General features: G+C 40.2%; 3 protein-coding genes across 27 annotated transcripts; 2 read left to right on the top strand and 1 right to left on the bottom strand.

The window, feature by feature from the left end:
* Window positions 1-791: 791 nt before the first annotated feature.
* On the top strand, window positions 792-2,600 carry LOC141027122 (uncharacterized). Its single transcript, XM_073504083.1, has 5 exons — window positions 792-894; window positions 973-1,072; window positions 1,764-1,829; window positions 2,237-2,332; window positions 2,433-2,600. Exons 3-5 carry the CDS (start codon window positions 1,773-1,775, stop codon window positions 2,598-2,600), a joined length of 321 nt encoding a protein of 106 aa, XP_073360184.1. The 5' UTR covers window positions 792-894; window positions 973-1,072; window positions 1,764-1,772.
* Window positions 2,601-2,609: 9 nt separating this feature from the next.
* Window positions 2,610-5,716, top strand: LOC109779211 (putative ubiquitin-like-specific protease 1B). The gene is made up of 12 exons (XM_040394987.3): window positions 2,610-2,748; window positions 2,817-2,965; window positions 3,047-3,223; window positions 3,304-3,429; window positions 3,503-3,706; window positions 3,791-4,084; window positions 4,172-4,370; window positions 4,449-4,565; window positions 4,631-4,890; window positions 4,984-5,059; window positions 5,150-5,279; window positions 5,378-5,716. Exons 1-6 carry the CDS (start codon window positions 2,610-2,612, stop codon window positions 3,974-3,976), a joined length of 981 nt encoding a protein of 326 aa, XP_040250921.2. The 3' UTR covers window positions 3,977-4,084; window positions 4,172-4,370; window positions 4,449-4,565; window positions 4,631-4,890; window positions 4,984-5,059; window positions 5,150-5,279; window positions 5,378-5,716.
* Window positions 5,717-7,523: 1,807 nt separating this feature from the next.
* LOC120968325 (kinesin-like protein KIN-4C) lies at window positions 7,524-15,573 on the bottom strand. Of its 25 annotated transcripts, none has more exons than XM_073504061.1 (11): window positions 15,150-15,402; window positions 14,224-14,339; window positions 13,864-14,110; window positions 13,686-13,748; window positions 13,018-13,092; window positions 10,945-12,467; window positions 10,695-10,827; window positions 9,997-10,149; window positions 9,669-9,905; window positions 8,211-8,299; window positions 7,524-8,042 (listed from the first exon to the last, which is right to left on the bottom strand). In XM_073504061.1, exons 6-9 carry the CDS (start codon window positions 10,977-10,979, stop codon window positions 9,768-9,770), a joined length of 459 nt encoding a protein of 152 aa, XP_073360162.1. In that variant the 5' UTR covers window positions 10,980-12,467; window positions 13,018-13,092; window positions 13,686-13,748; window positions 13,864-14,110; window positions 14,224-14,339; window positions 15,150-15,402; the 3' UTR covers window positions 7,524-8,042; window positions 8,211-8,299; window positions 9,669-9,767. The 25 variants fall into 25 exon arrangements, with proteins under 25 accessions (XP_073360162.1, XP_073360159.1, XP_073360179.1 ...); XM_073504058.1 differs by having other exon boundaries at window positions 13,686-13,742; XM_073504078.1 differs by lacking the exon at window positions 14,224-14,339 and having other exon boundaries at window positions 7,524-8,097; window positions 10,695-10,806; window positions 12,413-12,467; window positions 15,150-15,573.
* Between the last annotated feature and the right edge of the window lie 640 nt (window positions 15,574-16,213).

The raw sequence follows: 16,213 nt of genomic DNA, 5'->3' as shown, positions 1-16,213 counted from the left end.
TCACTGAAAGCACAATTCTTCTTCATGCTGGAGTATTTGATGTGGGTGCTTATTGGGCTAAGGAGAGAGTGATGAGTTTTCCATCCGTTGCTTAGGTTTTCTCCCGTTGCAACGCACGGGCATGTTTCCTAGAGATATATATATATATATATATATATATATATATATATATATATATATATATATATATATATATATATATATATCCCTATATATATATATAATAATAATAATAATAATAAATAAAGCACGGATCGACTTTGTCGGGTTCACCGTCACAATACGCTTTCTTCTCATGTCATAATACGCTTTTACAATTTGTATGGACAAAATCGTAATATAAATAAGGTGGTACTAATAATTACGTAAAAACCCAATTTCATCTCCTGCCTCCCAATCCCATCTCGCGGCTTTCTTCGCCGTTCAAAACTCCTCCCTTTCCAGCGACGGCAGCGACGGCGGAGCACGGGCACGTGAGGGGCGGCGCCTTCCTCCCTTTCCAGCGACGGCGGAGCACGAGCAGGTGAGGGGCGGCACCTTCGTCGGACGGCTAGCCGCGGCGGAGGAGAAGGCGGACGCCATGGGTGCGGCTACAGACGAGGCGGAGGAGAAGGCGGACGCCGTGGGCTTGCTGCACGGCTACAGCCGAGGCGGAGGAGAAGGCGGACGCCGTGGGCGTTCATGGAGGATGGTACACCGGCCGCCGGCTCCGGCCGCCAGTCCTCTCTGGCCTCCTCCGTGGTATCCTTCTCAACCTCCGCTGCTCCTATCGTGATTTGGATGGAAAATTGGAGGCCGGCAGTGTCCTTCTCCAACACAAATTGATGTAGTGCCCGACCCGGATTTGATTGGCTGCTATAAGAAGCAAGGGTCCTCGGCCGGAATCTCCATCAGGTTTTGCCCTTCGACCATAATCTCCATCATCCTGTCCAAATTGCAATTTTTGAACAAACATCCAATGTCACCGCCAAGTTCGCCGGAGGAAGAAGCGCCGAGTTCGCCGGAGGAACAAGCGCCGAGTTCGCCGGAGGAACAAGAACGCCCGCCGAGTCCTGTGGTGGCTACACGAGAGGTATGTATCCCCTCGAAGCTACGCCACGGCGCGGTAGAGCCTGAAGTTCGTCAAAACTTTACCTGACCGTGACCGTCACTGACGCCACCTTGCTGCCGCTGTTGCTGGAGATGAGCTGAATATCAAGCTTTGGTTGCCTCTTTGCTTCCACTTCACTGCTCTTCGACTATCTGTAATTGTAAAACACCTAGTACGATTCTTCAGCACTTGATACTGGTGGTCATGGTCTTCTTCTCTTACTGTTGCGAGACTTGGTTTTAGTTAGTAATCTTGAGATCAAGTGTACTCGTGGATTGCTTAGATGGAGGACCACTGTTGGTTTTGTACTTAGATGCGATTGTGAATCATGTACGGTTCAATTCAGATTCATGTGGTATTTTTCCTAAATTTGTGCCTGCCTGAACATTATTACTATTAAACTATGAATAATGATTTTTGCAACTGTAGGAGAATTTCTTTGCCGCATCACAAGAAAAAAAATTTGAAACAGAGAACTATACTGAACCTTCTAATTATTGTATGAACTTGCTTCACTTAATTTGAACGGCATATTTTTCAGTAGAATTAAGTGCCGGGTGCCACTTGAGAGAATAAAAGAATGATCGGCTATTTTTTTCACAGTTATGATTTAGTCAACATTGATGTCCGTCTGCAAAAAGCTTATTCTGATTTGGAATTGATTTTTTTTCAGGCCCTTAAGATGAGTGATGAACATCCGTTGAGCCGTCCAATGTTGCCTTTGGCAACTACACCAGAGGTATGAATCCCCTTCATATTAGTTTGCATATGTGAGCCCTGGTACATGTACAATGCGTCTATTACTGCGACACTTTTCTCCATATATACCTTGTAATACTTTGTTTTATCTAATAGAAGTTGGGTGTTTTCCCTTCTGTCAGGGAAAAAAATTAGAAGAACATAGCTCACCAATGCAACATAGCTCAGTTCTTATCAGAAATTGAGAGAATGATGAATACAGCCTTTTTAGTTGATGGCACTGTTTGTATTATTTCTGTTAACACTGAAGTGTGGCATCTCTTTGATGGTTTAGTAGAATTAAGTGTCTGCTGTCACTTGATGTTCAGAATTGCCCTGCCATTCATGCAATAAATAAAAAAGTGATTTGGCCTGGTTTTCATGTCTCTGATGTGTATGCACGTGCAGGTGCCAAAGGCATCCAATCCAACTCAGGTGGAGGCCAAGGAGGTTCAGCTCTCGGACATTGCACCAATAATGCTGGATGATACCGACGTGAAGACTGTACGTTTCATATATTCAGACTGGGAGCTATGGTGTACTACCTCTGTTTCAACTGATCTAACGGTTGGAGGTTTACATTTTATTTCTGTTCTGACTGCAGAAAATAGATGACATCGCTGAACTGGACATTGCAGAGGATTTTGATAACCGGTCTTCCAAAAAGGCAAAAATTTCTGAATCACGTGTACTGGAACCATCACCTATGTCACCAACTATGAAAACATCTTCTCCAGGTTCAGAGTGTTTTGAATCGTTTGTGCCGGAATAAGATAATTAGATGAATCATGATACACTACCATCACCTCCATCCCCATCTAGCTCGACAATATCTCCTGTTTTCCCATTGCATGATATTAAGGAACCAAATTCACATAAAGAGATCAAAGTTGATGAGACATATGATTATCTCCCACAAGGTATTTGCTTGATTTATCACGTGTGCTTTCGTATACAATATATTCTTAAATTATTTGATTTTCTGCAGACTATACATTGACCGACCATGATCTATGTGCTCATATAGCAATAGAATCATCTTTGAGAAAACAATTGCTGGTTCAGATAGATGGAAGTTCTGTCTTGCAACATCAATTGATGTGCCTGCTAGATGAGAAAGAGTGGGTAAATGATGATGTAAGTACCGTTACTGAAACAGTAAAGAGTTTCTAATCACTAATATCAATTAGTAATGTATTTTTTAATTCTTAATTATAGGTGATCAATGCATATATATGTTGTATAAAGGACCAAATACATCTCCAGAATGATAATAAAGTATATTTTGAGAGTCCATTTGTTACCTCACTATTTAAACGAGATGGCACCATTGGAATACAAGAAGGTAGTGCCTTCATGACAGAGATTGTCCTCGAATATATGCAGCATGACATGGTAATCTCCATATTCATAATTTACATGTTCTAGGTTTCATGCATTTTCATTTACTATTTTCCTAATTATCTTTATTACAGATTAAACTTCCAATAAATGCCAATAACACACATTGGTATTTAGCTGTTGTGAATAGAAAAAAATGTGAGGTTCAAGTTCTAGACTCATTGTGCTGGAATTCTGACAGAGATGATCTTGCTAATACGGTTAGTTACAACACGATTTTTAATATACTTAGATAATGTGTATCATTTCTTCTTACCACTATTTTATTTTTAGCTACGAGGAATACAATTTCATTTGGACCTTCTTAAAAGTCAAAAGTTGGTAAGCGACGATTGGAAAGACGTTGATCTTACTGAATGGAAGATCACAGAACAATTACAAAAGGCAATTCAAAAAGATAGTTCTTCATGTTGTTTATTTATGGTTAAATTTATGGAATATTTCATCGGATGTGCACTATCCTACCCAATTACACAGGTATATATCTTTTTTTAATAAAAAGTATGTTACTTTTACAAAAAGTACTTTTTAAATATACTAATAATTGTTCGTGTTGCACAGGAAATGATTACTTCTTTTAGGTTTAAGTTAGCCAGCATACTATTATGTTGGAAAACAAACACTGCAGCAATGACTACAATCGTTGAAGAAAGTGACGATGACAGCAAGGGAGATCCTGATGATGTTCAAATATTGGAAAGTTTAGATGATATAAAAAACAAAAACAAAAATCCCATTATCTGTTGAAAATAAATACAGATCACTAATATCAATTCTTTCTAATATGACCTTACATGAGTTAACAGCTGGACTCTGTAGCTTCATTAAATCAATTGATTACACCGAGATTTTAGAGTAAGTCATTTTAAATTAGTATTGCAATTGTATAGTATCTGAATTGTTTTATTAATGGTTTATTTTCTTAATTTGTATCATTATCAGGAAAGTATGGATCCGAAGTTCAAAACCATATCCAATTAGCTTGTCTCTCAGAAAACTACAAGGATTGCTAAAGGATGATTTACCCATGGACCGTGATTGCTTTAATTTGATCGTACGGAAGATTATGTTGGATGACATCCAAACATCACAAAAAACAAAGCAACTGATAGCAAAGCATTATCTCGACATAAAATTTTGGGTATGTTTTTATATTCGTTATATTCTTTTTATATTCTAATTTTTTATCATCTTTCTAACCAATAATTTTTTATACTAGATGACTACTGATTTTGGAAGGCACCCAGATTTTCGTAAAAAGTTAGATGTGGAGCAACTAGCAAATTCTGTTCGTAGTTGGCCTGGTATCAAATATAATGTTTCAACATGCAAATCGGTAAGAGCACTTTTGTATACTTTAGAGCAATTTTTTTATTGCATCTAATATGTAGCCTATTTCAGATCCATATTCCAGTACAATGCATTGATGAATTCATTCTATTCACATTGGATCAAGATACTAGAACAGTGTACATTTTGGACCCTACTCCTATTAATCCAATGTACCGATACAACCCACTCGCAAAATATGTGAAAAAAATTATATGGATTTCCGAACATTTACCGAAAGCAATGTCAAAAGCATGCCCTGGGTCTAGATGGAACGAGGATATTCTCTTATGGCATCATAGAATCCTAGATGATATTCCAGTTTACAACAGGTATTTTTCAGAAGATGAATACTAGATACTGATTATTTGTTGATTTGAGTATGTAGACAATATTAATAAAGTATATTTATATTCTTATATAAGGGAACTGTCTGGTTATCTTGTTCCCCTATTCATGTCCACATGGGAAGACGAAAGACCACATTTGCCATTTTTAAAGGTAAATATTGCAACCGTATAGATATTTGCTTTTATGATTATTATACATGTGATGCTGATGTCATTCTTTTACAAAAAAATGAATGAATAGGATGGATATGAACTCAGAAAACTAATTTTGGGCCAACTACTAACATTCAAGGACAATGAATGTGAAGATAACATGCCTGCTGGTGTACTGGACTTCATCAATTGTATTAGGAAAATCCAAAGTTAAACAGGTATGTCAAATAGTATCAATTCATCTCAAAATGTCAAATGACTCAAATATCTTCTTCCAATATGCTAACCTTGTTTTCCTACCAATATGCTTGTGTAGGGAGCTCAATCGGTGGAAGGTAATTTGTCAGAGAGATTTCTTGCAGCCAACAGTTAATAGACAATGAGCAGGGAGACGATGAACATGTAGAGATGGATTTTTTTCCTTTGAGAAATTAATAGTAGATTTTGGTTTCTACTTAAGATATCCCTTACATATATGTAGAAAATTTTGGAGCTTGCCAGGATATACATTTTTTGGGGTTGCCAATTATAAGAGATGACGGATTGCTTCAAAATTCAATGTTTGTGGGTTCAGACATGACAATACTGTGGAAATCACAAATAGTACAGAATCGTGTACTCTGTTGATTAATAATTATTTTATAGTTTGTTTCTATTCGAAAATGCCAACTAGAGACCGAGCTCCACGGAGGCCTTTATTTGAAAACTTCTAAATCCAAACTTTTTAGTTTCAAAAAATTCTGAAAATAAATACACATATACGTAGATACATAATGCACATGTAACTTCTAAATCCAAACTTTTTAGTTTCAAAAAATTCTGAAAATAAATACACATATACCTAGATACATAATGTACATCTGTGCAAATTTTCAGGTCGAAATACATTAAAATGTGAGCTACACAAAAAAGACAAATCTATATGTACTGTACCAAAAAAATTGCTTTGTATTTCCCTCTAACGTCACTGTAGAGTGTACGTACATGTATGGTGTTGATGAAAAAATTAAGGTTTGGATTGGTATATTTACTTAATTCTCAAGAGCTAAACAAGAATATATTCATAAAAACACGTAATTTAAACAGGCTACAGAGTTTAGCAGGCTTGACCTAACTTTGGCTAGAGAAAAAAAACCACATAATTTTGGTTCAAATCCTGAGTCTTCAGTCACACAGGAAAAAAAATCAACTAATGACTTTTATTGAGTTGAACTTTGCCGGGAGCATTTTTTCGAAAATCTATTTCCTTTTTTCTATTATATTTTCCACTGAGACAGAGATCCTTGAATGATATATATCTCTCCCTAATAATAAAGCATGGATTGACTTTGTCGGGTTCACCGTCACAATACGCTTCTCCTCGTAAGTTTACGCTTTCACTTTGTATTTCGTAAGAAGGAAGTTGCAAACCAAAACTGTTGGTTTTTTTTTAGATTCTGAACTTCAGGGGTGGGGGTGTCTTTAGCCATGCTTATTGGATAAGGTTAGGACCATGGGCTATTTTTTAAAACTCCCGCTGCAACGCACGGGCATGTTTTCTATGCTATAAAAAACACTAATCTGCTTAACCTTATTATCGATGTTTATTAAAATTGGATATATAAAATGGTGCATAATGGAACATGAAGCCAGTTGTGCCCCTTTTTCGCCCGGTGCAACGCACGGGCATTTGTGCTAGTAATAATAAAGCACGGATTGACTCCGTGGGTTCATCGTCACAATACGCTTTATTTCTGTGAATTTACGCTTTTAGTTTGAATTTAAAATATACTAGTAGAATGCCCGTGCGTTGCTACGGGCAAATGATTGAAAATAAATTAAGAAGGCACCTATACGTTAGATACTTGACAAAACTTCACTTCTCTTTTTGGCAATAAAAACAATATCCAACGATTAGGAACATGCTACCACCTATCCATTTTCTCCCTCCTTTCCCATAATGGTTACTCCTCCTCCATCATGCCCTACCCAAGCCTAATTTCCATCCTCCATCCCCGCAACCCTAGGAACATGCTACCACCTATTCATTTTCTCCCACCTTTCCCAAACAGTTACTCCTCCTTCATCGTGCCCTACCCAAGCCTAATTTCCTTCCTCCATCCCCGCAACCCGCGGCTATCACCTCCCCGCTCCCCTCGACCTCCCACCACCGCCATGTGGGTTGCCGCCTCGGCCATCCTCAATGAACAACTTTGATGTCACCCCTCCCCCACCCGCACGCCCATGCACCTTCACTGGTTAAGTTTCAGACTCGCTCCTGCTTGTACATGGCTCGGCCTCGCTGTGGTTGGCTCTCCTCATGTCATCCCCGTCTTCGGCCTCGTGCAAAGCAAAAAGTCAGTGACACGGCAACAAAAATTCAGACACATTGAGATTTAGCAAAACCGATAAAATCAAAGAAGTGGGCGATACTTGATTCATACACATACTTCACAACGCAAATTTATCATACATTAATCATATGTCAACAACTCATTCAAACAATCAATGAACAATTATTTGATATCACAATGATATAATTCCCGCTTCACCTGAAGGTCCAAAAGTACAGTCTTCTCTACCGCTTTCTTTACAAAATCAATTATATTCAATGTTCCTAGAAAAAATGGAAGTGATTACACAAACCTATCGGTTACTCATGTTTGCATGCCTTGTCCTCTTTACCGCGAGAGTACTCCACCAAACATCGAGCTTCACAATAACCCCAATTATCATCCTCATTGAGTTTATCATCTTCCTCGACAACAATTGTGTAGATCTTCAAGTGCCAGACTTTAAAAATGACAATGAACCTGAGCATTGATGGAAAGGTAACAATTTTACACGATCACACTCTAGCCTTGGGCCACAACTTCACTTTCTTCCCATGCCACCTTCCTTGGTGTCTCCCTCCTTTCTCCCAGCTTTGTCACCTCCCTCCATCCTTCCTGATCCTCCCTTCTTTCACCTCCCTGTGTTGCATGTCCACCACTCTTGCAGCTCTACTGGCACAATCAGCAAAAGACATGTCTTGAACTTGATTCCAACAAAAAAAATCTGTTGGGTTGAATAAAAAATTAAACATTATTTTTACCCTATATTTGAACAGGAAGAAAAGGAAGTAGATTCAATTCACACATATGAGTGGCGGTTGCAACTGCACACAGTACCTACGCAAATGCCTAATGTGAACAACTATCATTGTTCAAACACACTTATCAGTTACTCTTTGTACCTTTGCATTTACTCCTCAATCACCCTGCAACAAGACATGACATCATCTTCATTCACCTCACGTTAATATTTAGGTCAGAAAACATGAAGAACTTGAGACTTGGGAGTTGATGGAATCCATTGTCTTGCTCTACAAACTTTATTATTTCACCATATTTTCTTCTACATGTGCTCTTTCAAGAAGGCACATGAAATAAGAGCCGCAACGGATGATATAATGCCAGCTCTCGAAATAGTTTACCAAAATAGGTGTAATGCCAGCTCACGAAATTGTTTACCAAAACAATTCAAGTTCACTATCGTAAATAAATACAGTGAATTTCTTCTCATTTTGAATCATCTACTTCACTTCATCAGCAACTTGCTTTGCAGCCCGATCTAAAGAAAAGAAGAACTGAGCTCTCCAGCACATGTGCAATCTCTGGGACTTAAAAGTTTCAAATAATAGATAACAAGGGCTTCTAAAAAAAACCCAAATAAAAGGCACAGAAAATCATGAGAAATGGATTAGTAGCTAAAGGCCTCATCATCGCAAATTCATCATCCATATACGTACATCAAATTGTACAATACTTGATGGTTGTCAATGGGAAAATAGTTCATCATTTTTGGATAAGTATCGTGTCATTTGATTTGTACCTATTTCATAGGAGTTGATCATAAATGCCAAACTACCATCTGTTGTCATTTGTTGTGTTACTATTTCAGAGTTGATCATATAAACAGTTGTTGGACGCCTATTTTTTAAAGGATACACTGTAGTCATACAACAGATTATTGTTAGCTTGTGATTCACCAGATCAAAACCACAAGGTCAAGCTAAGTAAGCTCCTTGAAGACCCAACATGAACAGGGGGTTCAGGATTGTGACACCTACTTTGTCTCTATGTAAGAAGTGAACCTATAAAATAGAGTTCACGAATTAACCTATGAAGATGAACAATCCTGAAATTTGATTATATGAACATTTATTTCTGAAACTCGATTGATGTCCATTGTGTTGCCTCCCTCTCTTCATATCTGACGCATGCTGATCAACTTCCAATCGGCATACATTACTTGCACGTATCAACCAAAAGAGCAACGCACTACAGAGAACATGATGTATCAGGATTTTGTAAAACAACAGCCATTAATGTGTAGCAACAATAGATCTCCCTAGAACTACCCTAACCTTGCGTATGCATGCATCCTGTTGATCTGTAATCACCTAGCTAAAATAAAAATCTAATCATTAGGGTCCAATCTAAAACCCAACAGGGAACATAGCAATTGCAAACAAAAGTCATTAGGACTTTAGGAGTCCATAGCTGTGAAATACAGGTTAGCGCAGCTACGTAGAGGAGTTGGGGCCTCTGCGTTGGCTCCTAGCTATAGCAGTATATGCGACTTACCTTGCCTGGCTATGTATGTTTGTACTTTCAGTTGCGCGTGACGAAGATCCTCGTGCCAAGTGCATGGCCATATGGCCCATATCTTCTTTTGACTTGACCTTAGCCTCCATCACGCCAGCAAGTGTAATGCTTCCATTTGCAGTTTTGTCGAATCTGAATAGGCACTCTAGCAGGCGCTGCCACTTTTGCAACAGACCCATGATCATCAAGTAAATCAAATACTTCCTCCTTGAATATCTGATGCGAACAGCAACACAAACAAAATGGTAATAAGAAAAATATATATTCCAATTATTTAAGTAAAGATAACTGCTATCGGCTAGTGTACCTCGATGAAGGATACCCTAATTAAGAACTCTGTATGACGGTTCATCGCATCAGATTTCCTGAATATCGTCTCCATGAGAGGTGCAATTATTCCTCCACGATCAGCTTCACCAGTATAATTGGTACCCGTTGTATATGTCTTTCCGGATCCAGTCTAAATATTTTACGAGAAAAAGCCAAGTTAGAAGTTAAACATCCAAGAACTAATATTACTCTTAACACTATAACTATTCGTTGTTACCTTGCTACTATCTATGTTCTAAGCTGAGATCTGGACATTAGGGATCCCATAACTAAACAAGCCATAATATGTTGTTTGAATTATTGGAAGCAAAGTGGTAAAAGAAATGATGTGAAGAAGTTGACGGTGCAAACTCATATGATTAAGCCATTCCTAAAAAGAAAGTTGACAGATGTCATGATTATTTTCTCGAGAATACAGACACCTTTGGTTTCGTTTCTATGAAAGGGAGCCAGGGTAGCTCCCCTTTGATTGAAAAAAAAGAATACAGAGACCTGATTTCATGGACCACCCTCGGATGGCAACAAACCAGACAAATAAGCGAATGAATGAATCAACTTCCAGAACATATCATGTCGACCCAAATCTATCATGTTCCTACCCATCTGGCAGTTGAATTTGTAATCCTGGGAGCGCATGTTGCCAAGACCACCAGAGGCAACCAAAGAAAATCATACCTGCGGCTCGCCCGGCATGACAGTGACGCAATCCGTGCAGCCGAGGAGGAGCTTCGGCGTGACCCTGTCGCTCAACGGCTGCGATGCCATATCCGAGCTCTCCATCGGATCCCTAAACAAGAATTCGCAGAACCTATAAAGAAAAGGTGCAAGACCCAAAGTATAAGCCAAGGAAACAAGAATTCTGGGCATTCCAAGCCGGAAATATGAGAAATCCGGACATTTGGGTGAAGTTTTGAATTCGCCTCACCTCAGCTCCAGCGCCGGTGACCACCCACACCGCATGATTGGTAAGGCAAAAAAATTTGTTGCAAAATTTTACATAAATAAGAAAATGTCTACTCTTTCATTCAGAACTTGCACTTTATTTGAAAATCAACATGGTATAAGAAAAAACATGGTAAAGACAAAAACATATAGTAAACTTCATCCGATGGTCTATCACTATCTTTCGACGTCAGGTTTCTCATAATTTGTTGAATCCTTAGCACAACCTATACGAAACTGATGGAGGCCTCATCAAATTGATCATGATTAGTCCAAGATGAACGCAATCATACCGCGATGGTAGCTCCTTCCTTTTTCGGTAAACTAACGATTTATGGAACATCAGAATAGTTGATAAATTTTTAGACACTCCCAATCACGAGTCCTTAATTATGTGTCATCGTGATGCTACCTCCAGCGAATAATGTAGTACAAATTGATTCTTTAAGATATTATCAAACCCATGACATGCACTTGATACAGGACGGCACTCACTCGTTCTTAATAAAGTCCATGCCCCCTCTAATCGAGCCCGCACAGAGCAACCTTGACATGCTGGGCTGGAGGTCTCTATACATGCGACGATATGCTTAGTTAACCGATGCCTCCCTCTAATACGGGCACCAATTTAATAGAAACTTTTAGCTACAAAATTCTAAAATGCAATGGTGTAATGAGAGAAAACTTAAAAGCCTAACCTTGGATCAGCTAAATACTACACAAGTCAGTAAATTGCTTCCAGTACACAATCAGTAAATTAATACATGCAACCAAAAAGATCTGATGTAATGGGATAAAACTATATAAATAACTTGGGATCAGCTAAATAGTCAAAATGTAGGATCCCAGAAATCCTAACAATACTATGAATTGGCAGTGGACTAACAGGAATGTAAGTGCAAACCTTTCTTTCTCTTTAAATTCTTGAGGATGGTAAAATTTTGTTACAAGCGTTCAAGATTCAGTTCTAACATTTTGGGGTTGCTAATGCATTGCAAGTAATCAATGTTTAACTACAATGTTATCCAAAGTTCATGTGAGTTGAGTGATATCTCATTTAGTTTTATGTCATACAAATAACGTGCAATTTTGAAATTATGTTTGTTGGAGCCCACATGTTGCAATCCCAATCTAATACAATTACGACAGAACCAATAGTGAAATGATGCAAAAGGATTTACCTGAGTACAGGGACTACCGTAGGTAAAGAAAAACCATTCTCTGACAAAACACAAAACTGATGGGAAATACAAATCAAATCAAGCAGAACTGGGGACAATACTATATGTTGTTTAAAAAGTCATCAATATGTAGTTTTAGTAATACACTATTGATTAGTAGACAGAATATCACATTCAATCTTTCCATGTGCAGTTGCTAGCAACCTCTGTCGTTTAGCGAGGATGTGGTAGTTGTGGTGTTAGTAAACAAATTCAAAATGATAGTACAACCTGGTCTCATGGCATTCCAGACGGCCTATTTAGATGAAGCAAGAGCAACCATGTCCTATAAAAGAAAGATATATCAGCTTCACAAATATACTACTGAAAATATACCAATTAAACATACACATCTCTCTATGGTTCTACCTTCTATATATTATTTATATATTTCTAGTTTTTTATATCAATTCTTTCACACAGAGTTACTACAAGGAGGCTTCATTCTACTGCTAGTAGATGTCTCTCTCTAAGCTATTTATATAGCCCTTTCAAAATGAATTGCTTAAAATGCCTATGGATGGACTTGAAGGTGGATGCATATCTGAAAAAACATCATTTTTCAGAGGCCATACTGATAACATATTCAATAGTTTTCTGAGTTATATTGAAAATGTGGCCGCCAACAAACAAAATTTCAAAATTGCACGTTATTTGTAAGCCATAAAACTAAATGAGATAGCACTCAAGTCACATGAAATTTGGATAACATTGTAGTTAAGCAATGATTACTTGCAATGGATTAGCAACCCCAAAATGTTAGAACTGAATCTTGAACACCTGTAACAAAATGTTACCATCCTCAAGAATTTAAAGAGAGAAAGGTTTGCGCTTACTTTCCTCTGCTTATGTGTTGTGTTGTTCTGTTTGTCCACTGCAAATGGAATATATTCGGTGCTTCAACATATTTCCTGGTAATGTGGAAGAAAGAAATTTATTACAAATACCATCGATATGTCATTCAACTGCTGGAAAAATAGTATTATGTAATACAAAAGTATTACAAGTGATGGAAGATGGATTCAGAAACACCAATGACATGCACTTGTATTTTTAAGTCTTCATACTATAGAGTTAACTACCTGCAAGTTATATGCGCATAAATAATCACAACACTTGGATAGCACCTACACATGGGATTACATATTTAATTCACATAATCAGTTCTTCTGCTTCCATAAATTCAGAATTGCATAAAAAAGTATGTGTCTATGGAGTATAGATAAGGATTTGAATTGTTGACGCAGGGCCAACTGAGCCGTCCACTTGCCAAGTGCTTTTCTAGCATGGACGATGTGCACATGGTGCAAAGCTGGCTGAAGGAGTTGATAGATCAGATCCCGGCAAGACTCTCACATACTTAACTTTGGTTGCCCTTGCCTTGATTGATTCACACACTGGCAAGGTTGCACACACAGAGGAAGACTCGATGGATTCTTGCCGGCTAGAAACAAACACAAGCAAGCACGCAGGTGGGAAAACAATATGTATATAGTGATTTTACCTCATAAATAGTTTGGTGGCTCCACTCCATAAGTATGAAATTCGTGATGTTGGCAGCCTGAAACTAAAAGAGAAATAATGATCTCCTTCATAAATATCAACAAAAGGAGAATGGGTTATTTGGGCGACCAATCAAAATCCTTGAAAGTTCAATACATCAGTTGGCAGCAAGTGTGTACCTGCAAAGCAATTCTTTCTCTGAGTCGCATGTAAATAGATTCGTAACATGGTGTATGTGTGGCAGATAGCACTATCAGATTCGTAATAAGACGCTGAACTATCCGAAAAATAAAAAGTCCCTGCAATGGCAGCTAGCACACACGCATCTTCCCATCCCATCCGCAGCATCATCTCTACCTGCACCCTCAAATCACTGAATGAGTTCCCAACTTGCATCCACATCCAAAAGCGAGTGCAGCAACCACTCTGCCATGTAAACACAGGAAACAAACATCATAGATTGACCGAGTAGCATCAAGATCAGATCAGGACAAGGAGAGCCCGTGTCAGGACCCTGACAGTCAGCCCATACTACGTGCCTGTATAAGCAGTGGCGGATCCAGAAATTCAATATTGAGTGCTCTTTTTTTTTTTGCACCCTAATAGTCAAGCCAATTGGTTCACAGCAATACGAATTTCACAATAGCAACAATATCTGAAAAGATTAAGAAAATTACAAAATAGAAGGAGAAAACTACAATATGTCATGGCTTAAGGACGAGATATGACAACATCATCGTTCACTTGAAAAAAGGATTCCGTCCCAATTAATGTAATCAAGTTATGCATCAAATCTTCCTCCGTGAAATCCATAGAAAAAAGGTGTGCAAGCTTAACCAGGTGTCATCTACAACTTACAATTCCAAGATAATTCAAGACATGCTCTACTGCCTACAATTCAAAGATAATTATTTTTTTTCCTGCTAATGAAATCAAGCAGATCCTCACTCAGTGTCATCTACACATTTTTCTCTCTGAATCTGAATAGCAGCTACACATTCAGTTGGGATTTCACAATGAATCTGAATAGCAGCTAGACATTCAGTTCACAGTATCATCGTTCACTCTGTCGTGTGCGTTCAACACAAAAGTGGCTGGTTTGCTGGTTTGTTGCCGGCTATTGGGCTGCTCTGAACTGAGCCTATAAGCTAGTATTTCTGTCATATAAAAAGTACATACCTATATACGAATTTTTGGCAAAAGAATTTGGATGTGCATCTGTACACCCATGTCCCATGGTGGATCCGCCCCTGCCTGTAAGGAAGCGAGTACTCGTCGGGGAGGAGAGGGGTACCTTCTGGAGAAGATTCACCTTGAGAAGATGGGGGATCAATGGAGAAGAGAGGCGTCGGGATGCACAGCCATCCCTGGTCGTGGCCGGCGAGGTCGTAGGGACAGGGCCGCACGGGCCTTTGTAGAGGAGGGGGGGAGGGGTAGAGGATTGGCGGATGGGGAAGGGAAGTACCAGGGGTGTGGTGCCGCCTCGTTGGTCTCAATCGCCGCCGGTTGCCGGTATCCGAGGGGCCGCCGCCGGCGGTGTCCTGGTGTTCCTGATCCGCGACGGCCGCGTCCCGGTGATCCGCGACATATCCGAGGCGCGACGGTGGTGGTGGCTTCCTGGTGATCCTCGACGGCAGCGACGGTCGCTGGCGTCTCCCTGGTTCGGCGGTGGCGGCTGCGTCCCGGGAGAGGAGGAGCAGCGGCTGCGGCGATCTCGTTTAATCGAGGAGATCGGGAGATCGGGAGCCAACGGCGGCGCCGCTTACTCGAGGGGATCCAGAGGATGGTGGCGGCGACGGGAGGGGATCGAGAGGACGGCGGCGGCGACAGGAGGGGATCGAGAGGAACGGCGTTCCTCCTGCGGGGTGGTTTTTTTGGGGTGCGTGCGTGGGGTGGGGTGGGGAGGTGACGAAAAAAACCAGTCGAAAAAAACCCAGACGAAAGTGGGGGACTATTGAACCAACTCGTCCATTAGGAGTAGAGATACGCAAGGTGGTACTAAAGCGTTAATCGATTTCGCTCCCCATCCGGTTAAAACGTTGGTTTGGTCCGTCCGGCACCCCTATGGGCCGAGCTGGGCCTGGTCCTACTTTTTTGGAAAACAAAAAGAAGGTGCGATATGGTATTCGAACCCACGACCAGCCCTTCTGTCTTAAGGACTACGGCCGAATAAGCTAGCTCTATCGAGGAGGACCAAGCCCAAGCCGACTCCCGTCTTCCTTATCCTTTCCCCCGCTACAGTAGATCGGCGACAGGGAGAGTTCTCCAGTTTCCTCGCTTCCCGCCGGCGAGGCGTGGATCCTTGCCTCCTCCGGCCGCGCGCTCCGGCGGCGGGGGGGAGGTGGGGGTCCCGTTCCTCTTGTCCTGGCGTGTAGATAGGTTAGTTTTAGGTCCCGTCGGCGTCGATCTGGTGGAGAACTCGTCGCCGGCCAGGAATAATGGCTCCGCTGCTTGCCCTCCTCCTCGATGGTGCCGTTGGTGCCGTCGGGTCGTCAGCGTCTTGCGTTTCCCTGGGTGCGGCCGGCGTTG

This window comes from Aegilops tauschii, chromosome 7, assembly GCF_002575655.3.
Source record: "Aegilops tauschii subsp. strangulata cultivar AL8/78 chromosome 7, Aet v6.0, whole genome shotgun sequence".
Lineage (NCBI taxonomy): Eukaryota > Viridiplantae > Streptophyta > Magnoliopsida > Poales > Poaceae > Aegilops > Aegilops tauschii.
This window is presented reverse-complemented; position numbering and strand designations above follow the sequence as displayed.